The following is a 25,918-nucleotide window of genomic DNA, read 5'->3' as shown; positions in this document are numbered from 1 at the left end:
ATCACCGTCAGATTCAGCATTGAAATGTGAAGTCAGTGTGAATGCTAAAAGGCACCGGGGCAGAGAAGCATGGTGTCTAATAGAGGAAGACCGCGTCTAGATGAAGTTTTATGTTTTGTTACTGAGATATCCTTGGAAAGAACACTGATGACTCTGAATCAGAAAATGATTCATAAGAGTCAGGTTCTGAATGTGAAGTTCTTTAAGAATAACCGAACCAATCTTTTTTGCTATAATTTCTTTTTAATGTATACCCAAGAATGGTGAGTGATTTTTTTTAAATTTATCATCCCATGTGATAAGCAAGTAATGAATCATAGTTTACTTGGTGGTTTTTGCATTCTGGGTGCTACATAAAATCAAGTTTAAAGGGTGCCCTCCAAAGAAAGTGATAAGCCACCCTGCTGAACTCGGCAGGTAATCAAGTGACGAGAAAGTGTGCTTGAGGTCAAAACCCATGTGGAGGATGATGTATCAAGAGCACCTCAGCTCATCATGGAGTCTCCACTGTCCTCACCAACACTTACAGGTGCCCTTCAGAACCGGGGCAGGAGCTAGAAGTCATTCTTTGGACTCTAAAAGAATGGGTCCAGTGGTACCAGCCATGCCAGGGCTGCAAAGAGAACCCACTTGGACCTGATAACTTACTGAGCCTACTGTGCACTGCTTCTCTGCCAGGCACTTCATGGGTTATCTCTAATCCTTGCAGCAATCCTGAAAGATTTCCACCAGGGCAGGTACTGCCCTTTTAAAAGACACTTTGCCACGATATAACAAAAGATGTACAATACAGTCCTGCCTTTTGACTTGGTAATTCCATGTTTGGGAATTCATGCACATGAAGTTGTTCATTTTCACTGCGGTGTTACTTGTAGTGAAAAGCTGGAAATGACCTAAAGTCTAACTCTAGCAATAGGGTTCAGTAAATTATGGGACATCCATACTTGGTGGACTATTACACAGTCTTTAAAATAATCGCAAAAATTGTGGTATACTCTGGGAAACATTAATGGAGCTAGTGAGAAACCGATAAAGCATATGAACTCTGTAATGTGGAAGATATCTTTAATGTTGATGTAGGCCAGTGTTGGAGGAGAATAACACAAAAATAAAAGTAGTTGTCATGGGATGACTTGATCATGGGTTAGTGTCCCCCCCCAACCCCACTTTATCTTTACAACAAAAAGCGAAACAAAAGAGATTGCCAAAGAAATCTCAGTCAGTAGCTGCAAAAACTGTTTAGGTATGTTGAAATTAGAAATTTTTTCAGGAGTTCCTGTCGTGGCCCAGCAGTTAACAAACCCGACTAGCATCCATGGGGACATGGGTTCAACCCCTGGCCTTGCTCAGTGGCTTAAGGATCTGGCATTGCCGTGAGCTGTGGTGTAGGTCACAGATGCGGCTCGGATCTGGTGTTGCGGTGGCTGGGGTGTAGTTTGGCAGCTGTAGCTCTGATTGGACCCCTAGCCTGGGAACTCCATATGCCACGGGTGAGGCCCTAAAAGATGAAAAGACAAAAGATAAATTTTTTTTTCAGAGTGCAGGTAGAGTTACCCAGGTACGTATTTGCTACATTGAGATGCTAAGGAGACTTTGGGTTTCTTTTTTTCTTCTCTCCCTCTCCCCACTTGAAATTTATAATCATTATGTTTGCAGAGCAAAAATGCAGCAGATTCAGAGAAGCCTTTAAGGCTTTGCAAGCAAATGATGACAATGTAAAAGGTATTTGTCCAAATTTGAATTCATATAAGATGTGGAGCTGCTGTGTTTCAGAATAAATGTGTTTTAAGTATTTTCTAAATACAGAGCTGTTGCAGCCCTAAGTTGGTGGAGAAACCACGTTTCTATAATAGGCCTTAATTACTCTTTGAACAATTATTGGGCTTCAAAAAATGCCTACCTAATGATACCTGAAGAGTGTGTCTCGCTTTATCCCTTCTCACATTTGCCGTCACTTCTGACTCCTTTTTTCTCTCTTACATTGATTTTTATTGTAGGCCAAAAGGGCATGGCATTAAAACCTACGTATTTAAAATTCTAGAAAATGTTTTTTTTCAGATAAGAGCTACAGTTAAATTATACAGAGACTTTTGCTGTATTTTCACCTTTTTCTCACAGTTGTTTGAATGTCTTTTTCTATACGTTAACTCATTTGTTGGAATTTCAGTTCTGACAGGATCATTTGTCACTTGCATGACAGTAGTAGTAGGAGCTGGGGAAGTTTATAAAATTCAGTTAAATATTATGGATTTGAGGTTTTCTCCCTTGTATGTGTTTGGCTATGTTTCTGGACACATTAGCAAGTAGCCATTTTTTTCTGGAATTCTGCACTCTTCCTGCTTCCTTTCATTACATTAGGCAAGGTTCCACTAGATGAGACATTTGCAGTCTTAAGACTTCCTGCCAGGGTTCAGACTTTGTATTTTTGACATTGAAGCTGTCGTGTTCCTGAAGCTACTTAATTAGAAACACATTCATTTCAGTGTGCACTGGAAAAAGCTTGGACAGCAGAGTCAGGCACACTGGGAAGTTTGAGCATTTGTGTAGCTGGCAGCTCAACTAATGGTTTACAGTTTAAGGGAAAAAAAATATCGTAGGGCATTTCCTTGCCCCTAGAAGCGAAGAGAAGCCGAATGTGCACAGCAGATACCTTTCTTTAAAAAGGAGAGAAGACGAAGAAGAAAGAAAAGAAAAGACAACTCCACTTTCACTGCAGTTGTGTGTCTAATTCTTTCTTTGGCTATTATCAAATACAAACGTCTCCTAGAAGAATAGTTCCCAAACTGTGCTGCTAATATTCAAGTCTGTTTTACAGGCTCCCAAGATGTATTACTGCTGAGATCTGTAGTAGGGAGAACATTTTATATTCTGGGGAAGGATTTTTGCTTGAAGAATTTTATTTGTTGAATGGTAATGAGGGAATTGTGCTCTTTCTTATTTTTAAATGTTTGAGCAATTTTAAAATGCACATCTGATGTTTAAAAAACCTTCTTCGTTGCCTATCCATTGCTTTTAGGATAAAGTCTAAACGCCTTAGTATTCAGTAGGAAGCAAACCTCTCCTTTCTCATTTCTTTCCACTCCTCGTTTTCCCACCCAGTCTCCGAGAAAGCCACCCTCTTAGGTTGACTTCCATGCCCCAGCTGCCCCAGAGGAAGGGTGCCTGGTCATCTCAGTCTGAGCCAGGTCTCTCTCCTCTAGGCTCATGAATTACCCTTTGCACCTATCATGGGATGTAGCCCATGCTAGAGACACTTAGGGATAAGTTGGCAGACTTTCCTTCCCTCTCTGTTCATTGCCCTCCCTCCCCTACCCCCAGGAAAACAGTGTGTGGGAGACAGGCCTGGGGGTTTTAGGTCTGGTATTAAAAAGGCAGTGTGGCACAGAGGAAGAAGCTTTGGAGTCAAATCCTAGGATTGCCGCTTGTTTTGTGGCATTAGAGAAGTGCTTTAAATTCTCTAGGCCTATTCTCTTCTCTGTAAAATGGGGATAATACCTACCTTGTTGAGGTTGTTGTGTGGATTAGGAAAGATGAATTGGAAGTTCCCCTTATGATGCCAAGCATGCTTATCATCGGTAAGTAGCATCATGATGATATTGTGTGTGTGTATCCAAAGGAGATCAATCTATAATGCCCAGGTTTTAAAACCCTTGAAGCTGGTTCCCATTTCCTGCTCAGTCACTAACTTAGGAAACCCATTGCTCTGGGAATGAAGCAGGTGAAAGGGCTTTTTGAATTACAGTATTGTCGGGGTGGCATGTGTGCAGTTGGGGAGGAGACGCTTGCTGGCTTTGGTATACTTTGTCCGGTTACAATGGACACTTGAGCACTTCTCTTGATGGCAGAAGGAAAAGGCACATAAAAAAACATTCTGCTTTGAAGCATGTGTGCTTTCCTTCGGAAGTTGTTAACTGCTTTTTCTGTTGTAATCACAGCAATAATGGTTCCCATTTATACCAGGAACTGTACTAATCACTCGACATGTATTTTCTCATTCTAATAGCAGGCTGCCAGGTAGAGTCCAAAATGCCTTTTTAAAGACAAGGCAGGAGTTCCCATCATGGTGCAGCAGAAACGAATCCGACTAGGAACCATGAGGCTGCAGGTTTGATCCCTGGCCTCGCTCAGGGGGTTAAGGATCCCGAATTGCTGTGGCTGTGGTGTAGGCCAGCAGCAACAGCTCTGATTAGACCCCTAGCCTGGGAACCTCCGTATGCCGGGGAGTGCGGCCCAAAAAAGCCAAAAAAAAAAAAAAAAGACAAGGCAACTGAGATGATGCCCTCATATGGCTGTTTTTTAGGGACTAACTTCAAGGCCAGCGTTCTTCCTGCCACCCCTGCTGCTTCTAAGGCTAGCCGCATGGTGAAATTTTTCCAAAGTTTCTAGACTTGGGAACAAAATGTCACATTAGGATTTGTGTTGTGAAAGGGAATGTAACTGTGCATACGTTTATTACAAAAAAAAAAAAAAAAAAGTTTTTCTCCAAATAGTGAACCATCTGTAATTTTCTGTCGGAAGCAACAGTCATTAAAGCAGCTGTGTGTCTCTGTTTCTCTTCACAGTGCTCCCATGCCCTACCTCATAGGAATCCATTTAAGTTTAATGGAGGTAAGTTGGCTCCTCTTCTCCCCCGATCTCTCTGCTTGCAGTTTTATTTTGCTACGTGGCAGTGGAAAAGACGCAGTCTCTGCATTCACAGCTCCACGTGTGAGAGCATGTCGGAGCAACACCTCATGCACGGAGCTGAGCGATCACTTAGACCCTTTCCACCGGGCTCTTGTTTCCAGTGTTTTTCCACTTTGTTTGGAGATTGTCAATTTTCATGGGTGAGGGAGTGAGGTTCAAAGAGGCCGGAGGAAAGGGTTCTTCAAGGGTTTGAACGAGGGAAGGGAAATGATTCACTTTTCAAAATGATGTTTGCTCTAAATCACTATAACAGTGTTGCATTTTTCATTGTAGAAAATGTGGTATAGAGAGTCTCTAGATGGTATAAAGAGGAAAATTAAAATTATCCGCAGTACCATTATTCCAGCTTCAACCAGTGGAGTAGTGGTCTTCATCCTCATCTTTATTTTGTGAATATATATTTTGTGTACATGTACTTAATGGATATGGTATATCATTTTGTTGTTATTTCATTCAGTAGTATGGCATGGGGATCTCTACATGTTTTTGTCTATTCTCAATAATTTTAAGTTTGCTCCCTGTCCTTCTACTGTTTAGATGCACTAAAACTTGGCCATTTTCCTCTTATGTTGGACACTTAGGCTACTTGGAATTTTTCGCTATTATAAATAACATTTCAGTGAACATCTTTAAGCATAAGGCTTTTTCCACATTTTGGCTTATTTCCTTAGCCTGGAACCCCAAAGTAGAAATGCTTGGTCAAAGCTGCGAATCAAAGGCCAGATTGCTGCCTGCATGACTGTACCAATTGGGTAGCAATTCTTTTAAAGGTCTTTTCTGTGCTTTTATAAGTGCCACTGGTTTGTAGATATGAACCCTAAGCTTTTCCCTCCTCAGGAGAGAGCTGAAATTTGTACTAGAGTAAAATTAAGCAGGAGGTAGGGGCTTGCCTGTTTCGCACAGGAGATAAGCCCTCAGAGGGAAAAGCTAAAGCCATGTCCGTCTGTGGTGATGCTTTGCATGTCTTAAAGGAAGTGCTACTTCTCTTCTTCTGTTCCCTTCATTTCACGTCGACGAGGACCACCTGCTTCTTCACTGTTGCACACTGTGCTATTGTGCTCACGAAAATGAAACAAGTTGGTTATCGAAAAACCTGTTTGTTTGACATTGAGAATCTCGATCAAAATAGACCACAGAAATCTGCTCAAATTTCTAATTTGACAGGACGGCCATGTGGCTCCTACATTCTGTTAACAGTTCCTCCTTGTCATCACCCAGCCCTGAGCACATACAGTACAGTTTATGGACTATCTCGGATGGTGTATTTAGATCAGATTGAAGAGATTTCTGTGTTTTACCTTTGTTTGTCAAGTTTAGGGGTGTATTCAGAGCTCCTGTGTGAAAAATTGAAAGTGAGCACTTGGTAATAAACCTTTCTTGCCAATTGTTGTACAGTTGGAAACACTAATCTAAAGACCATTTGGTCTATCGGCATCCACGGCTCTTTCCTGCCGCTCCTGCCTCACAGACTGTTCCAGCACAGGCTTTCTCACACTCCTTTTCACGGCCCTTTACCTTGAGCAATGTCCAAGTTTCTAGTCTTGGCTTGCCTTTCTTCTCTCCATGCCCTCTGGTCATCTTGTTTAATGCTTTTTGCTTCCGCTACCAAGGTAATGTCGGTGACTCCCAGCTGTGCGTCGAACAATGGCCACCTGTCTCTGAACTTCAGGCCCAAAGTTGCAAGTGCCAATTGAAGGTCATGAGATAGCCTGTTGATGTCTCAGACTCAGTCTTCCCCAAACCCTTGTTATCTGTACACACACGCCCACCGAGTGACTCTACTCCTCTTCCACTGTCTTGGGTCCCTGTGAATGGCACCACTGCCTGAGAAGACACTACAGTGGGGCACACAGAGCATGGCTGGATGTCCTCTTCCTCATTCTTTCTCTCAAAATAACCACTAAGGTTCTGACATGTCTCTCACCTTCTTCTTTCCTCACTGCCTTCATTGATGTTTTACTTTGCTGTCTTGGATTTTTGCAAAGCCTTTACGTGTTCATTCTAGACGCAAAATCACACACATTTTGCTAGGTCATGGAGGTATGAAGACGAGTGTAAAATTCAGTCCCCGGTCCCGACACATAAGGGGTTGCCTTCCACCTGGTTATTCTGCATTGAGTAGTCCGCCCTCCAGCCTCCTCTGCCCACCCCTAAATTCTGTTCAGTCTCCCCGCCATGGTCAAGGCCTCGGTCCTCACCATCCCCGCAGAGTCAGTGCTCTGGCTGGTCCCACCCGCGTCCCCACACCCCTGCAAGCCAAAGCCTGCTGTCCCCCAGCTGTTTGAGGAAGTCCTCCGGCCTGGCTGTCATCTGCTTACTGAACCTCCGGCTTGGGATGACAGCTGTTTTTTTCCCTGTCCTCTCTGTCGTCCTGGGAGCATGAGCTCTTTGGGAAAAGGGACTGTGCTTCATTCACTGTGGTGTCCTTAGCACCTCACAGGATGCCCAGCGGGTGCCTTCTGAAAAGAAGGGCTGAGTGAGTGCTTGGAGACCTGGAACTCAGGGCACATTAGAGCCCTCTCCAAAAGACATCGCTGTTTCAGGGAACCCAGCTCCATAATTTTACTTAAAGATGGAGGGAGTAAATTTTTTTTTTCTTTGTATATGACTGTAAATAACTTAAAACAAGGGGGTTTTTTACAGCAAAACATGCATAGATATTGAAGCAAAAACTCAAGGCAGAGTTTTGCACTTTAGGTGAGTGGGTGAAAGTCCCCTCTCCTCTGCCTTTGAAGGGTTTTTTGAGGGAGAAGTTTCGGGAAGCACTGGCCACCATAAATCTTAGCTCTGTCGGTGGATTAACACTGGGGAGGGGGTTGCCATGCTGAACTATCATGTGGTCAGCACTGAAAGAAAAGGAAAATTAGTAGCGGCCCCACTCTTAAACCCAGCTAAGGCACTGGCCAAACAAGATAGCACTTCCTGCATGTGCGAGGCAGTGGTGAGCTACCAAACCATGAAACGCAGTCTCCTGATCCCCTCCCCTGGATTTCAGCTCCCACTTGCAGAGCTCTTAAGTTGTGCTTTTTGATTGTGCTTATCTGCTCCTGTTATCCCTTCACATGAAAGAGATGCTCCCCTGAGGTTTCTCCCAGGACTTGTGGGCTCTCATGCCTGGGGAGGAGCTCAGACCTGGGGCCAAAGGAAAGCCCTTTAAGGAAGGAGCTCGGGAAGGCCCATCTCCTCTCGCACGCTAGTTTTCTTACTGGCAATTCAGCGAAAGGCTTATTTTTGACTGTCTTGTTATTTTTTCTTGAAAGCTATAGGCACCTTATTATGCCTTTGCATATGTGCCAGAATTTTTTAAACTTCAAATGAATGTGGCAGATGTTCATAAAAGTTTAGAAAAAGCTACCATAGGAAGACTTTTTAACCATTTTTATGACACTCAAATTTGTTGCACAAAAGGAAATATAAATTATAACCTAGTGTTCTCATTTGAAAGAAGGTTATTTGGGGGAAAGATCTAATTCTAGCCTCCACACTCTCACAGGGTGCCCTGACTGTTTGTTAACTGGCAACCTAGTCACCTTAAAGAGTCAGCCTTCCTTCTAAAGTGACACGTTTCTAGCTGATCGTCATTCTTATCCCTCTTGTGCCTTTTTATATCCTTTCTCTCATTTAAGCAAACACTAATTTGGGGCTGGTGGTAAGTTAGCAGGATAGCCAAGGGTATTGGCATAGACCTAGTTTCTTCTTGGAGGGAATGATCATGTTAGCTGGCAGCTAGGAAATACCCAAACGCAGCCAGATTACACAGTGACTGTTTCCTTTCATTCTCTCGACCTCAGCTCAGTTCAGGAGATGCTCTGCCGCTCCTCTTCTGTGCCAGATCTGGTAGCAGGTGTTGGGTCAGATCTGATAGATGGTGTACTTTTCCTTCTTGTTAAACGAAAACCTTCCTTTGCAAGCCTGACAAAGAATGCTTTGTGTACAGGCCTTAGAGCGACAGGAGGGATGTATGTGGAAGGAGTTTTGTGTGGTTCCTGGTCTGGAAGGAGGAAGGAAAGGAGGTAGCAGTGACAGTGCACACAGAGGCTCGGGCCAGCCTGTGAAAAAAGTTCCACCTACACAGAGGCGGTAAAGTGAGGCAGTGAGGATGTGGGGCCTGGGTTCCGACTTCCCTACTCCCTGCTTGTCTGATTCTGGGCAAGGAAATGCGCCTCTGGGCCTCTGTTTTCTCACCTGTAAAATAAAGGCAATGGCCAACCTCCCCTATTGTATCATTGAGGGATCCAGTAAGATAACGCCTATGGGTTACCAAGCACAGTGCCTGGCACATAGAGAGGTCAGCAAAGGTCAGCAGCCACTGTTACTTTTATTTCAGTGGCCTTAAAGCCATTGCCATTGTTAAGTTGATGGCTTTGAAATTGCTTTTTGGGGACTCTTTAAGTTCCAGGGATCATCGTCTTCATTCCCTAGGGAGAGAACTTCAAGGAAACTGATTTGTGCCTGCACTGTTTTCCCCTGGTTGGCAACACTGGAGGCATTGTGCCAGGGATCGGAGTGGCACTTTTAGAGAACTTAATATGTGGAATTCCAGTTCCTGCTTGACCACTCCCCTGCTGTAGTAATTCAGGCAGGATATTTTGTCTCTCTGATCTTTTCTTCATCTGTAAGAGTGGTGAGTCCCCATCTCTTAAGATTGTGGTAAAGATTAAATAACTGAGTCCTATATCTGTCCAGTGTATCCCAGCGTCTGGCCTGGGGTAGTCACGCAATACACGTCTCCTTCCAGAGTAATGTCTGGAGAGCCTTCTGCATGGCAGGAATTGTATTGTACTAGGAGTTCTTTGTAAAATGGTGAATGTAACATAATCGCGCCTTCAGAGTTTTCTCTGGAGCAGATGCAGACAAGGAGAATATAATTGCAGGGAATCCAAGAGGCTATAGCCTCTGGTAGGGAAAACAGAACTGAGCCTTGAGGTCTCTGCTTCTCAGAGGAAGGGAACCTAACAGATAAATTAGAGCTCAACCCGGGGAACAGGGAACAGCATCTACAAAGACTTACAGGATAGACCACGGAGTTTCCCAGGAAGTGCAAGCAGTTCAGGGTCTGACGGGAGTGCTCAGGCAGGCAGGCAGGCAGGCAGGCAAGGGCCAGGCCATCCAGGGCCTTGTAAGCCATGTTGGAGAGTTTCAACTTTATAGGGCAACGGAGAGCCATTGAAGGGTGTAAATAGGGGAAGGACATGGTTAGGCGTCCTCCTCCTGGGCCATTAGAAACACGGTCCTTCCATATAAAATGCGTGGAAACTACCTAACCATGTTAATAAAGTAAACTGATATTTGTAGAGATCAAGGTAATTCTTACGTAAATTACACACCACAACCATATATATAAAATTCAGATGTGTCAGCCTCCCAAACCCAAGCTTCCAAATGGTTTCCTTGCTACCAAACTGTGGCAGAGGTGTTTGTACTGATAGCTTTCTTTGAGGTTTTAAGCACCATTTTTACTAGATTTTTGTTCCCTCTCTTTCTAAGTACTTTTTTTTAAGACTTAGATAATCTTTCTACAGCATGGTTTGGGAGTATAAATTTAGTGGTAGTTCAGGCAGTAGGAACAAGGGGAGCGACACCCAGGTTCCAAGTTCACAGCCCCACTGAACCTCTCCAATTTCACGAGACTTGTGATGGGGCATTTGGAGACAGGCCACACTCACAGCCTTCCTCTCTCCTCCTCACTGTCCTTTCTGTAGGAAGGTTTAGCCGGAGCCTTTGGAAGCCTGGTTTTGCAAAGGCACCAAGTGCTTGAGACAGTGCTGAGCCACCACTTACTCCAAGGACAGCACCCAGGTGCCACATCCAAGCGCCTCTTGGTCTCTGGGATCCAGAGGTGGTATTTATCTGTGGCTGTAGTAGTTTAACTGTAGAGCTTTTACACAAAGGAACAAGATTTACTTATTTACAGACAAGAAAAGTAACTTTTTTTTTCCTTTGTATCTCAAAGAACCTGAATTGCCGTCAAATGAATTGGCACCATTTTAACTAGTTTTTTTTTTTCTTTTCATTTTTCCTTGGCATAGAAAGTCTTTAATTCTTTGTCCATTTTTTACACCTACTTTTTAAAGTTTCATGGTGAGTAGAGAAGAGAGTTTCTTGTTTCCCATTGTACCATTTTGCTTCCTCATAGGACTCCACAGGTGGACAGTAGTAAGATGTAGCTTGCAGTTGTTAATACGGTGATTGATGCAACACTGAGCCACGATTATATTCAAGTATAAGTGATAAAACTTGAATGTGTCCTCACAAGAATTGAGAAATTCCACATGGGATCTATCTGTTAGTGTTAAGTAATCATAGTCCTGCTTTGTAAGAAGGTGATAATTTGCATGAAAAATTCCACCTAGTAGTTTTAGTCATAGGTTCACGGGAAGAGCTTCAGCGAGAAAGAGAGAGGATTAGGAAGAAACTGCTATCTTCTATGTCCTTGCTCGAAGCCAGACACAATGCTAGGTACCATACCTGTTGTTTTTTTACTTTTGAGCATCCTCAGAATCTCTCCCACAAGGAGGAGAATCCATATTTGCAAATGTGGACGCCGAGGCTCAGCAAGATGAACTATTTGCATCCAGTTCCTCAGCTCTTATGGGTTTGTCAGACACCAGAACCCCTGGATCAGGCTGTGTGGATCAGGCCTAGCCCTGCTCCAGTGCTGGGTGGAGGCTCCCACCTTTGCCTGACTTCTCCTTTTTAGTCTGGCCTCCAGGCCCTGCACTGTGGATCATAGTGAAGGCAAAGGAGGGGTCACACCTGGCAGCCTCATACTTCTCTAGAGGAACCTCTGAGTACACTTATGACTGGGGCCGGCTTACTTAGCCTCCCAAGACTCCATTCTCTCATCAGTGAAATTAAGATCGTATTACCCATCTCAGATTGTGAGAACTAACTGATATAATGGATGTGAAGAGCTTTTTAAAAAATTCTACCAGACATTATTCTTCATAGTGAGCAGTATAAAAATAAGAGGCAAAGTTTAGATCAATGAAACCCTTGCTTAATTATATAAAGAAAAAAGTAATTGGGCAGTAGCTTGGTCTTGCTGGAATTTCCTTAGCATGCTGTTGTCAAGTAAAATCATCACATCCAGAGCCTTCAGAGTGAGCATGCAGCAGCTCTTTTCAACCTAGGGCCTGAAGGATATTCTGGATTTCTCCTGATAGATTTCCCCTGAAAGCTCTCTCCTCCTCATGTGGCATCTGCTTTTAAAATGAGTATGATTCTTAAATGGCACTTATTCTAATGTTGGAATTAGTTAATATAAAACAACTTGAAGCTCTAGTAGTAATTTATGTAATCAAAGGGAACAAGTACTTCTGGCTGATTTAAGTATCTCTTGCAGTCAGTACATTTTCAGTCTAATTTGTTGTGACTGAAATGTTCTCCTGCGAGATGAGATAGCCCTCTGTTATAGATTAGAAAAACTAAGTAATTTATGAGGGAGAATCCCAGTAGAAAATGTGAAACCATCATTGATGCTTTTGTTTTCCAACTTTCCTATCAACATTTAGCCAATTTAGCAATGTTGAAGCTGACTTCAAAGAAAACTTAAAGTTTATAAATTGCTACTAAGAGAAGCTTGAACTATCCAAATTCCTGTCAGATTACAATAAGGAGCAGCATGCATGCAAGGAGGCTGTGGAATGGAGTGGAAGGAACTCTACAGGTGTGGGGACCTGGATTCAAATTCCAGTTTCACCACTGCTAGGTGACTGTAAACAAGCTCCTTTGTTTAAGAAATCAGTTGAGCAGGCGGGGAAAAAAGATGGGGTTACTATATCACACAGTCTGAGCACTCTCTACAAAACCACTATTATGTTCTCGAGAGATACTGACTGGAAATATTTAATAATAATATCAGCCATTGGATGCAGTTCTACCAATATACACAGCACATGAGCCATATAATTTTTAATTGTCACCCCTTTGAGAGGTGCCCCTGTTTTGCAGATGCAGATATAAAAGTGCCTCTCGGAGCATCAGCCTCCTTGCTTGTAAAATGGGTAGATTCTCCACTTCATAGGAGATTTTTTTAATAAGGAGTAAATGAGAAAATTGTACCTGACACATTGTAGGCGCCACATAAATGGAAGTGGATTATCAGTATTATGTGTGTGTAGAACTGGTAAATTTTCCTTAAAAGAAGCTGAGACATCTACCTAAGATTGGCTCTGCCCTCTTTTTCAGCCTCCCTTTGTATTTTTTATTGAGTGACTTTTTCTAAATCAACATTGGCTTAAAGGCACTTTCAACCGAACCCAGCCACATGGGACTAGTGACTTCTTTTCATAAACTTCTTGCAAGTGATTAGGGGCGGGGCCATTGTGGGAGCTCAGAGACCAGCAGCGTGATGATTGAAGAGCGGTACCCTTGGCCTAGTCAAATCCCTCTTGGAAGCAGGGCACATGTGGTTTTGTTTAACACCATGCTCAGCAGACTCATGGTACGGGTTTGTGACCATCAGGCATTTGTTGTTGATATGTGAGGTCACCACAGTAGGGGTGTTTGTCAACCAAATTAAACTTCCTCTTAATAACCTAAAATAATTGATTCGGAAGGCCTTTAAATAGACCATGGCAGTGTGTAAGCAAGCTGAAATCTGGCATTTTCTGCACAAGTTATTGCATGTTGTTTTGTTTTGTTTGTCTTCATTTTGCTTTTGTTGGGGAAAGTGTGGATGCACCAAGGGTTTGGAGGCAGGCAGTGAAGCTGAGTTTGAATCCCAGCCCCAGTCTTTGTCCTTCTGTACCTTGGGCAAGTCACAAGTATCTGTGTGTGTTTGCCTTCACACCTTCATCTGCAAAATTCAAGTCACCTGCCTCAAAGTGATGACAATTAGAAATAATATGGATAAAGTTCCATGCCCATTAGTAGACCCTCACCCAATGGTAGATATTATATGTTAATAAAATATTTCCAATATAGGCATCTCTGAAGAAGAGAGCTTAATAATAATTTCGTACAAAGTGGTCAAACTGTGATATAGTAACCATACCTTTTTTTTCCCCCCTTCTAAACTAATTTCTCCATAAACTGCTCTCTGTACTAAACTTAAACATTCATAGAGAAGATTGTGACTAAAATTGGAGCCTATAAACCTCTCTCTACATATTGTCTGATTCTCAGCTGATTTAAAAATGAATTTAAAGTTGAAGATTTAAAATATATGCCATTTAGCTACAAAAGAAGTGGGTTAATTCGTTGCCCATTGGATTCAGACGTTCATGACCTAAGCTCAGGCCTTTGTAGGTAAAGAATGGGGGCACTGTGCTATGTTTGTTTAGAAACAAACGCATGAGCTCAGGGCTTTTCCTAAGTGTGGTCAATGGTGGTGCTTAAGTTGGACATTAGCAACATCCTACAGAATGGTTCACATGTCTTGCCTAAAATCCTTCCCTCCATAAACCCAAATATCTGACAAAAACCAAAAGCTGCAGACTGGGGCCGCCTAGACTCCTGGACGTGTCCTTAACCAAATAGAGTATCTGTTAAGCCCTGGTGCCTAGGAGTCAATTGTTTTAAAAGAGGCAGTGGTGATAAGTTTATATCCTGCTTCTTCAGCATTTTACTGAAAATATTTTATACTGACCGAATGGGTTAAATTATGAAGCTTGATAAGTACATATGCACATTACCCATCCTTAGCTTTAGAAGAAGAAAAAAAAGGAAGAAAAAGATAGCTATGATTTTGGAAGTCATCCCAATTTTTAAAAATAAGAGAATTTGGACATTTTGGCATATGGGGTTTTTTAAATGAAATTTCATGGAACTGAAAACAGTCAATTTTAGGTTTCCAAAAATTGTTTTGATTTTCATTGGTATAAATTTGCTGCACATGGTTTTAGGGAAGTTCTGAGAGATGCATTTGGGACTTCGGGGTTGATTTTTTTTTTTTTTTTTTTTTTGAGATTTGTGATTTATTTTTAAAAGGTGATTTTTTTTTTTTTTTTTTCTAACTCAAAGTATAAATCAGAGGAGACCAGAGTCCCATTTCTAGGACAGTTTTTGGTAATGACATTGCTAAGCATTTCCAAACAGCTGGACTTGAGGCTGAACTATTTATTGGGCATCATTTCAGCAGTTTGGACACTGCACAGCAGATCCCTCACCCCCCTCCCCATCTCAGATATAGCATCTCGAGGCCAAGTGATTTGGGCCAATCCATTAGCAGCAGCTGCTAGTGATAAGCACTGTGAGAGTCACCTGTATCGGGTCAGGCTTATTGCACATCAAGGTTCAGCAGTGTCGGAAGAGAGGGAAGATGCCCAGGAGGGGGCTCCAGGCCACCTGCTGTGTGGGGATCAAAGGGTTGAAAGGTCAGAGGGCACAGCTCCCTTAACCATATCTGTCTGTGCAATAGCTATTTCAGATTGTAAATCTTGGCGATTTCATTAAGTCCTCCTGGCTGCTACTGGGGCATTGAAATAATAAAATTTTATATCTGTTGCCTTTCCTGCCTCTGGCAGCCAGGCTGATACATTCTCTGCAAGATGGGGCGTCTTTATGAAAACCTTGCCTGGAATGATCAGAGCAGCCTTAATGAAGCCTCAGATTGGGAAGTTGGGGTTCATAGGACCTCATCCTCTGGAAATGTTTTTTTAAAAAGGAAAAAATATCACCCACCTGTTTAGCAGCCTTTGGGGTTTATGTAGCACCTCTCTTCTGAAAAGCAGGTCCCAAAATATTACCTATTGCTAAGTGTTTTTAATCTTACACACAGGAGGAGAGGGGAGATTTCTCAGGGCTGTTGCTTATTACGCGGCCCCATTCTAATGACGGCAGGGTCCTTTCTTTGGGCAGCTCCAAGCAACTGTACAGATAATACCTGCCACTTGGCAGATCTTTTGGGTGTTTTTAGTGACATGTCTCCTGAATATGATTTTCCAGATATTTTTCCTAGATCTTAAAGTTGTTATGGACCTTTAGGGCTCCTTGGCTCTTGGGTAAGACAAATCACAGTAATGGCTGTCCCTTTACTGCCCATATGTTTAAGACCCCCTGTAGTTTGTTTGAAAAGTTAAGAGATTTTCACAGTGAAGGTGCCATTTCTGAAATTTAAAGTGTTCCTTTTCACTGGGAGATAAGTTCACTCTGATTAAGTCCGTAATTCTCACTAAGCCATGTTTATGGGGGCAATAAACAATGTTTCAGCATGCTTGTTAAATTGGGTTTCCAACCTCTCCACTCTTTAAAAATTGACATTTCAAATAAAAGGCAGGTGGAGATGGGAGTCCAGGTTTGCTGTGCTTAGTGATGAATGAATGATGGCAAGTGGCAGTTGTGTGGGAGGAAGGAAGGCCCTGTTTTATGAGAGGGTGACCCCAAACCATTTTGGGGCTAGGGAATCAAGATCCCCTTAAACCCAAGTGAAACTCTTATTAAATTTCAGTTTCGTCGTTTCAAATTGGATACTGTTTTTGAAACACTGCTGGATATATTACACTCGTTATTTAATTTTCACAAATCTGTACTCCAGAAGTGGTGGCTATGCTTTACAGATGATGAAATTTGGGCACTGAAAGGTAAAGCAACTTGTCCAAAGTCACACAACTAATAATTAGCAGGACCAGAATTCAAACCCAATTATTTTGTTATGTGAAGTGTTTTAGTGTGTACAAAATATAGCTATACATGATACAAGCCCTGCTTTTAGAGTCTGTTTGTTATATATCTGCCTCTTTTAAGCCTGTCCATGGAGGTTACAAAAGAAATATGTGACCTGGTCACTGTCCTCAGTATTTGCTAAGCCAGGAAAGCAGAAGAGGTTATACAGAGAGGTGAAGGGGACCGGGCTTTGGAGACCAGCAGCCCAAAGCTCAAATCCTACCTCTGTTATTTGTCTGGACCTCAGGCAGGAACTTTATTTTTCTCTGCTGTGAAATGGGAATAATAATACCTATTCCATGAGGTTGCTTTGAGGATCCAATGAAAACATATAGTTTAAAATGTAGTCTTTTAAAACCCGACAGTATTTTATAGGTGACAGTGGTGCGTGTTATTGCCATATTTGTAAACATGGTATGGTGAAACCAGTTATTTTAAGAAGGAAGTGACAGGTATACATGAAACAGAAACATCACTAATCAAGTTTGAATTGAGGAGCCACGTATGTGTTGCCCACTGTACTTACTTAGAACCAAAGAAGGCAGCTTGTTGTGGGAGCAGGAGTAGTCAGGAAGGTTGTATCGAAGAGCAGGGTCTTGCAGGAGGGGGTCATCACGGTAATCTGTCTCTGGGCCATCTTCCCAAGCGCTCTGCCACCTCATCTCTCATTTGCACTTTGCAGCAGTGGTGAAGGGTGTTGGCACCTTCCTTGTCCTCTTTTTACTCATGAGGAGACTGAGTTTCTAACAGTAGGAAGGATGCCTCAATTTGGGCCAAAACCCCAGCAGAGTCAGAGGTATAGATGGGCACACTGCTCCATTTCGGAGGGCAGAGTGGAGGTCAGGCTGGATGGTGGTACCATGTTGGATGGTCTGGTAGAGGGAGCCCCGGAACTGGCAGAAGCAAATTCGCAGGAGAAGGACAGGCGCTGTCTGAGTGTCTGCCTTGTGGCTGGCCCTCTGTGAAGCACTTGCCCTCCCATGTCTCCTTTTAATCTTCTCAACAATCCTGACGGTGAGGCTCAAGACCCAATTTCACAGAGAAGGAAACTTGACTAGTGCTAAAGGAAGCAAAGGCCTTGCCTAAAGCAACCTGGTGAGTGAGCGAGTAAGCCAGGGCACCAGCCCCGGGACTCTGCGCCCCTGGGCCCATGGCCATCCTGGGGAGGAAGCCAGGCAGACTCCATGTGAGTGGAGATGTCCCACCAGACTGAGGTCTTTTCTGCTACATAATATGACTGTGCCTTTTCTTAGGCTTATTGGTTAGAATTTACCCCAGCCCTCCCCATTCACACCACCCCCACACAAACAGGCTGGGAGCCCCTTGAGATTAGAGATCACATTTGAGTCGTCTCTGTCCTTAGGACCTCACATCAGGTTCATGCAATTGGCTCTCTGAAGCCTGTCCGACCAAATCAGTGAATAATTGGGTGAATACGTAAATGCCCAATGGATGGATGGTCAGGAAAGGAGGAAAAGTCCATCAGAGAAATAGCCCCTTTGCTGACCTGCCTTGAAAGTCTCTGGCTTCATTGATGAGAGTCAGTGCTACTCCCTTGTGAGGAGTGGGTTTGGCCTGACCCGTGAGGTGCTTACACCACATCCCTCCCCTGCCAAGCTTCTGTTTCTGTTTAAAGCACACTGGGACATTCCAGCAGTGTTTTCAGGGCTCCTCTGAACTGTCGTCGGGCTTAGATTTTTAATTTTGCAGGGCAGGAAGGAGCAAATGAGTGCCTCCTGGCTCCAAGGAAAGCTACTACGTTTATCAACTGCTTGGCAGCTCAGTGACCTTTGAGGCCTGAGGAAGGGAAAGAAAATGGCACTCTTCCGTCTGAGGGTATCTGAGGCTTCAGGAGGGAGTAGAGTTAGGATACCTGAGTATACCTCTCTTCTTCCTGCCCTTCCCTCTTTCCCTCCGATTCCTCTCTCCCTTCCTCCTGGGAGGCCACAGCTCCCCCACGCTGTTTTTTGTTATGTTCTCATAGACATGCGCATGCATTTGAGTACATTTGATGTGTGCTGTATCGTGGAAAGAACATTGGCGTGGGGGACCCAGATACGGCAACCATGAGAACATGGGCAAACTGTTTAATCTCTAGCCTCAGTGTCTTCATCCATCAAATGGGTACAGAATGCCATAGGAAACCCTACCCCTTCAGAATTTTAATGGAGTCTAGACCAACCATCAAGCTGCTTGATTCTTCTGGTATGTGCCTGACAAACATCTATTAAATTACAGCTGCTCAGAATGTTTGTTGATGGAAACAGTGTGTCACAGCAGTTAGTAAGGTGCGTTGGGTAATACAAAGGTTTTGGTGTTCAACTGAGTTCAGTGTTAGCTCCACTGATGTGAAGACACAGGGCTTTGGACAAATTATTTTATCTCTATTACCCTCCCTTTCCTCATCTCTCTGCAGAAGTGTCATGAGGATTGCATTAAGTGGTACATGTAAGGGTTGAGCCACAGGAGGAACACAACAGCTAGTAGCTCTCATTTTATTGTTGTGGGAGTCAGTAAGATGATGGATGCAGAGTGTGTAACTCAGTCCCTGGCCCGTGCAGGCCCCCGTAAAGTTAGCTGTGCCTCGGCTCACACGTAACCAGGAGTATAGTCAGCCTAAGAGGTGACAGTGTGTGTGAAGCCAGGCCAACTGTTGCTTAAGATAAAGTCTAGATTGATGGACTATGAAGATTTTTTTTTTTGTCTTTTTGCCATTTCTTGGGCCGCTCCCGCAGCGTATGGAGGTTCCTAGGCTAGGGGTCTAATTGGAGCTGTAGCTGCCAGCCTACCCCAGAGCCACAGCAACGCGGCATCCGAGCCGCGTCTGCAACCTACACCACAGCTCATGGCAACGCCGGATCGTTAACCCACTGAGCAAGGGCAGGGGTCAAACCCGAAACCTCATCTTTCCTAGTCAGATAGTTAACCACTGAGCCACGACAGGAACTCCAAGGTGTTATTTTTTGTTTAGTTTTAACCGTATTCTCTGCCTTTCAAAACTTAAAAAAAAAAAAAAAAAAAAAAAAACTGCCAATAAGTCATACTTAAGTGAGACATTAAGTATCATGCCAGGAGCCATATCAGTTGTGCCTTTTTCAGAGAGAGACAAACACTGGACTTTCTCTGAGCCAAAGTAAAGTACTTTGCAGGTTTGATAACAGGCTGATAGAAGAGGGTGATGCATCCTCTTGAAGAAAGTGTCTTTGCAGGAAGCCAGTCTGGACCTGTCCCCTTTGCTGGATGGTCTTGTTGCTGGTTGTCAGAGGTGTGGCCCTCAGGTGCTGATTTGGCCAGAGGAGGGGAGACAGCTTACAAGCCTTGGGGTCACTCCAGCAGGAGAAGGCCTGCCTGGAGCCAAAACTAGCTAGCACCCTGGGCAAATGGGAACATGGTTGAATTAGATACAAAGTAAATGTTTCCTTTTATGTTTTTTTTTTTCCTATTAATCTTTTCACAACCCTTTGTTGCACAAGGTCACAGCCCCATTTTATAGAGGAAGAAACTGAGGTTCAGTTACATTTAAAGAACCTGCCCTGGGTCTCTTGAGTAGGGATTGAAGAAGATAAAACCCAGAGCCCTATTTGACTCCTACTCAGTCCTGCTCCTATCCCAAAGCAGGCTGACACAGAACCTCGAGGGCCCCTCAGGACTTCGAGGGTACCCAGTAATACTGCTGCTTTGTTCCTTGCTGGAGAAGGAGACAGGACTGATGGAAGAAGCAGTTGTTGTCCAGGGCGTATCTGCCTTTGCAAACATATTTCCTGACATGAAATATATTCTAGATTGGATTCTTTTAACCCATAGAATTACTGATAAATTGTTTTCATAATAATATAAGGGTCAATGTCCAATGCCTTTTATATAGTGGACACTGCTCTAAGTACTATATGTATGTTAACTCATTTAACCACCATAAAAATACAGTGAAGTTCTTGCTATTTCCTTTTTATAAACATTTAAGTGGAGTATGGGGTTTATAGGGAAGGGTGCACTCATCCGAAGTATGGAGCAAGATGAGTTCTTTCAAGGCAGGTCTGCCACGTAACCACCACCAGCTCAAGAATCAAAATATTACCAGCCCTCTAGAAGCCCCATTGAGCCCCCTTGCAGTCATTGTCCCTCTGACTCAAGGGTAACCATTGTCCTGGGTACCAGTACTATTTTAATCTCATTGAACAGATGCGGAAACCAAGGCACAAGGAGGTTAAAGGGTCTGCCCAAGGTAGCACAGTGGTAACTGATGGTGTCAAGATTAACACTTGTAGTCTGGCTACAGAGTGCCCCTGTGCCCATGTCCCTAAGACATAGCCAGGAAAAGAACAATAGGTTGGTGAGAGTTTAAATTTAATGGAACAAAATCAAAATAGTGCATATAATGGAGTCATTATCCTCTGCCTTTGGTCTGAAAAGTAGTCGTTCACATCTTTCGTTTTGAAACCCTAATCTGTCAAAAGGCAAGGATAGAAACTTGCTTTTCACAGCCTCCCCCTTTATTGCACTTACTGCAATTAAGTACCGTGTTAAATTATTTACCTGTATTATTCCACTCAACCCTCCAAACCAGCTGAACAGTGGGTAGTATTATCCCCATTTTATAGATAAGAAAACTGAGGTTCAGAAGTAAAGAACTTATCAAAGGCTGCAAAGTGGTGGAGGCCAGGGTCGAATCTGGCTGTCTTATTCTAGAATCCACATCTTAACTACCGTGGTAACACCTATGTCAGTTTTTGTGTCAACTGTGAATTAATTCTACACTAATTAATCCTGATAATTTCACATGATTGTTGTCACTGTCATCATCATCACTATTATCCCCCTCTCACTTCCTGGAGCAAACGCTTACATTGGGCTTACATGGTCCATTTGAGCTTACATTGATGTCTGCTCCAGGCCTGCCTCCCAGAAGAATGGACCCAACCACAATATTTCATTCTTTCTCCAATTAATGAGCATTTGCCCTGTGTTAGCCACTGTGCTGGGCACTGGAGTTGCAGAGACAAATAAGATACAGTCTGCCCTGACAATGGTCCTGATGGAAGGACAGCAGAAAGGGTTTACTGTGTGCTGGCTCCTTTATCCCATGCTGCTGCCTCATAGACCCCCACAGCCTCGTCCTAGATAGGGAGCCCAGTTCTCAGCTGAGGAGGCAGACTTGGATCTGGGTCCAGCCGTTGAAGATTCAGGGCAGCTTCCTTCTTCCATCTCCAGCTCTCGGCTTCCTCAGCCAGGGGAGCACCTCAGGCTCCTGACCATTCTCTGGATCCCCAGGATTACCTCGCCAGTGCAAATCTTTGCTCTTCATTTTATGACCTGCTTAGAAGTCCTGCCTGGTCTCTGGCTGCTCAATCCCCACTGTAGATAGGCAAGGTCACTGCATCTGCGCGAAGTGCTTGTGTGGTTTGAACAAGTGCAACTGATACTCTATATTTTAGAGGCAGGCGATAGAGGGGGAACCCACTGTTTTTATATAGCCACGTTTAGAAAGTAAGTTCAGTAAAATCTTGTTGACTAGAGAAGGTACACAGAAGGTAGAGTGATTCTCAAGTGGACCCAATTTTTGTGTAGAGAATTATATCAGGGGCATTGATTCTGTGTTTATCCTAGGAGGGCATGAGCAGAAAAAAAGTTTTAAAAACTCTGGGCTAGACAAAAAGAGAAGGAGGAAGGGATCCACACAGCTGCAAATCAGAATGTACACTGAGTGATGGTTTCAGGCAGAATTACCTTGTCATGTGGCATTTGGTCACCATCATTCATGCATTGTTATTTTCAAAGTCTTATTGTGGCTTTATTTTATGTTCTGGGCATAGTACTAATGTGTTTATCAACTCGTTGTGTTATAATTTATGCACAAAAAAACATCCATTTAAAGAATGCGATTCAATGAATTCTAAGTTTTATATGTTCATGAAACCACTGCAATAAAGATGTAGAATATTTCCATCACCCTCAAAAGACCCTCACTTTTATTTAACAAACATTTTTATTGAGCTTCTCATGTGCCAGGCACTAGTCTAAGTACTTTAAAAATGTTAACTCATTTAATCCTTATCACAGACATGAGGTATAGGCCCTGTTATGCCCAGTTTTGTAAAGGAGGAAACTGAGGCACAGAGATTAAGGGAAATGCCCACGTTTCCACAGCTGGTGAATGGTGGAGCTGTATTAGAGCTCAGATGAACTGGCTCCCAGATCCCAGACCCTTAGACTCTGGGCTCTCCTGCCTCTCATTTATTCATTCATTCACGAATTGCCTGATATGGGAGCTGAGAGTATGGAGTTCTGTCTTGGTGGCTCCAAGAAACCTACAGACCATTTGGAAAGCCAGTGTGCATGTCAACCTGTATTAATAACTCCAGGTTGACGCATAATTCTGGTTGTGGGAGTAAACCATAAGCAGGCATGGGGAAGGGCAAACTGGGTTGAGGATAACCAGACTCCACTCAAGTCCCAGGAACCACTGAGGGAGAAGGGACAGTACAGGCAAGAGAGCCTCTGTTCGTCGAATGCCTATTATAGATGGCCTGGGAATTGTGCTCACTCCTCTACGTGCATTTGCTTCTCTGATCCCCACAACAGCTCTGAGGTGATCGTGATCCCCATTTTACAGATGAAAACTGGGAGGTTATGAGGTTGAGTGAGTCGCCCAAGGCAACCCACGTGGTCAGGGACAATTTAGAGGGAAAGTTTCTTTCAGAGCCTGTATTTGCTCAGCCAGCCCTGACCACCTCCCATTCTGTGATTTTTTTTCCCTTCCCTGTCCTGAAAGGTAGAGGTCAGCCTAAGTCTGTCTGTGACAAAGCATAAAGATAAAGGCATTTTTGATTAACAACATTTATGGGAAGATGCCATTTTTGTGTGTTTCTCTGTGCAAGAAATGCCATTTGGAAAGCCAGTGTGCATGTCAGTATCTCTTTTTTTTTTTTTTTTTTTTTTTTTTTTTTTTTTTTTTTTTTTTTCCCCTTCATTCTGAGAAAAAGCCTATAGAGTCTGGTGGGGGGAGGGTTTGCAGCTGGCAGGAGCTTTGGCATATGTTGTAACTAAAAAGAGAGGGAATGTGTTGGTGGGACAGGCTACCGGAGAGCTGTCTCGGTGTGCCGCGGTACTAGTAAGTGTTTTAATTGGGTAGGGTTTTTGGAGGACTATTTTGACATCTGCTCGTGTCTTTGCTGATTTTTCTTCACTTAGAGTAGGAAACACAAGCTGTGGATAAAATGACTTTAAAATAATTGGAAGTAAAGATATCTCTCTCAAAGTCAAATTTGAGAGGGACACTCTTTAAGAAGTAGAAAGGAAATTCCACTTCTAGGAATCCATCCTAAAGCACAAGGTTTTATGCCTACAGATTTCACAACAATATTGTTTATAATAATTTCTTAAAAACTGGAAATAGCCAACAAAAGGGGCTTGATTGGGTTTCTTTCTATGAAGTGGAACATTTTGTAGCAATTAGCAATGATCTTTACAAAGCTTTTAATGAAGTGAAACATTGCTTATATTGTAATAAATGAGAAAATCAGAAAGAAACATTAAAAATTGTTTCAACTGTGTTTTAAAAAGTAGGGATCAGGGTGGAAGGGTGTGGAAGGAAATACATCAAAACGTTATCTTCAAATGGAGGCATTAGAGTTACCACAGTTTTCTTCTTTGAATTTTTCTCTTTCCTATTTGTTTGTTTATTTATTGATTTTGACTTCCATAATTGTTGTGATACGGAAGGTGCGTGTCCTTTCCTGTAGGGAAAGCCAGCCCTGAGAGTGCCGGAAGAGCTGCATGCCCTGCGCAGGCAGATTCCTGTTCTGAAGCCTGAGCAGTTGGTTTGGGGACGTGTTCAGAAAGAGTCAGAAAGACTGGGTTCAGAAGTCAGCTCCGCCAGTCCCTCGCTGTGTGATTTGGGGCAGTTTCTTTGACCTTTGAGCCTCCTTACCATGGAGCTGGTGAGGTCTCCCACATGGCGTGGTCAGGGTTAAATGCAGGCACCCAGTAACGGCCCAGCTTCCTTCTCCATCAGCACCGCCCACCCCATCCTCCAGCCTGAAGGGTTTCGTGGGGTTTGTTTGGTTTTTTTCCTTTCTTCGTTCCTCTTGTTTCCTTGAGCCTTTCAGGGCTAGGGCACCATCCGGCCAAGCTGGCCTCTGATTCTTTCCTTGGGAACATGAGCTTCAGGAAGGCCCTTGAGTCCACGCCAGCTCCTTTGGAAGAGGCCTTGCCACCAGGCATTGTCCTATGAGGGGAAACTGTGCCGACCCAGCTCCTCCTGGAGCCTGGTACACGGGCATTTTGGTTACTAAGGGGACCCTGGCCTGAAAGTCAGAAGAAAGAGCCAGGTTTTTTCCTCTTCTTCAGCCTGCTGCCATTGTTCAAAAAGTAAACACTCCACACAGCTTAACCGGCAAGTCCTCCAGCCAGGAGTGGGAAGAAATCAAAAGCCCATTCCAGCCCAGCCGTGGAGAGCCCACAAGGGCTGGTCTGTGCTACTGGGGACCCACTGGGAAAGCAGAAACAACTCCCGATTCTGATCCAGAATCAACGGCCCTGTCACTGGGCCTTTCAGCCTACCCCCATCAGTTTGGGACTCTTTGGAGCTCTTTGAAGGTCAAATGAGGCCAAATCAGCAATTCTGGGGGGGTTGGGGGGGTACAGAAGCCCTCAGTTCAGTCCTCAAGGCCTGGAGTCACTGGCAGAGTTCTGGAGAGTTCTGGAGCCCCTTGTGGCCCCTTCTCTAATTCCAAGTCCAGTGACAGTGTCTCAGCCTTTGAAGTGAGAGCCAAACAGCTACCAAGAGGGACCAGAGGATTGTTGCCCGTAGGCCATTGCCACTGCAGTTTCCAGACTGGCCCTGGCTGGAAGGTGTATATTATAAAAGCAATAATCATAGCCACTGTGAGGCCTACTGTGTGCCCAGCACAGGGCGTACCATCTCTAATCTGCACAGCAGCCCGGGGGGGAAGATGCTTAAGGAGGGCAGTCACAGTTTTCCTGATTGTACAGTTGAAGATGCCAGTTAGTAGCCCCGTAACCTTAGATAAGCCACTTCACCTCTCTGAGCCTCCGTTTCTCATCTCTGAAATGGAAGTGGTGATCCCACACCTCCAGCTACTGTTGATAAGGAAAGCCTCTCTGTGAAGGTGCTTTGTGAGCTTTGAAGTGTGATGTAAGTGAAAAAGATTATCATTGAGACTGTGCGTAACCTTCTGCTCACACACTGCTTGGTATTTACCCTGTTGGATTGCAAAGTGAGGCAGCTAAGGAGCTCTGGACAGTTCACCTTGAGTCTTAATGTTCTCATCTGTAAAATGAGTTTGTGCCTTGTAAAATACTAGTTATCAGTGCTCCTTACTGATAGTTATTTGCTGGTCGCTTTTTCACCCTGTGAATAAATCAGTCCGTTCATAAGAGTTTTGAGGTTTGGAAGGAAGAATAAACTTCTGAGTATGCAGTCCTGTCCCTCCCATGCAGCTCTCAGCCCATAGGAAGCATTTAGTAAGTGGTTATGAGTTGGTTGATAGGTTCGTGGACTAGCCCCTGGAGACGTCCACAGCAGAAGAAATTTGAGGGTCCTGGTCTTTCTGGTTAAATGAAAGGGTTCCAGGATTCTGCCCTTTAGGAGTGTGACTTCAACCCC

At 43.7% G+C, this 25,918-nt stretch overlaps 1 protein-coding gene across 50 annotated transcripts in view; it reads left to right on the top strand.

The window, feature by feature from the left end:
• Positions 1-25,918, top strand: part of DENND1A (DENN domain containing 1A) — a 520,477-nt gene that overhangs the window by 307,306 nt on the left and 187,253 nt on the right. For 49 of the 50 annotated variants that reach the window (XM_084995758.1, XM_084995669.1, XM_084995751.1 and 46 more), the window contains one exon: positions 4,563-4,608. The exons of the other annotated variant lie outside the window; for it this stretch is intronic. In XM_084995758.1, the coding sequence (XP_084851884.1) occupies positions 4,563-4,608 (46 nt within the window). The remainder of the gene's footprint in view (positions 1-4,562; positions 4,609-25,918) is intronic. 50 annotated transcript variants of the gene reach the window in all.

The sequence above is a fragment of the Sus scrofa genome, chromosome 1, assembly GCF_054392235.1.
Source record: "Sus scrofa isolate SSC_HxYL_T2T_F1_AM1 chromosome 1, Sscrofa_HxYL_maternal_Yorkshire_Landrace_v2.0, whole genome shotgun sequence".
In the NCBI taxonomy this organism is placed as follows: domain Eukaryota; kingdom Metazoa; phylum Chordata; class Mammalia; order Artiodactyla; family Suidae; genus Sus; species Sus scrofa.
The sequence above is the reverse complement of the archived record's forward strand: the minus strand, read 5'-3'. Positions and strand labels throughout refer to the sequence as shown.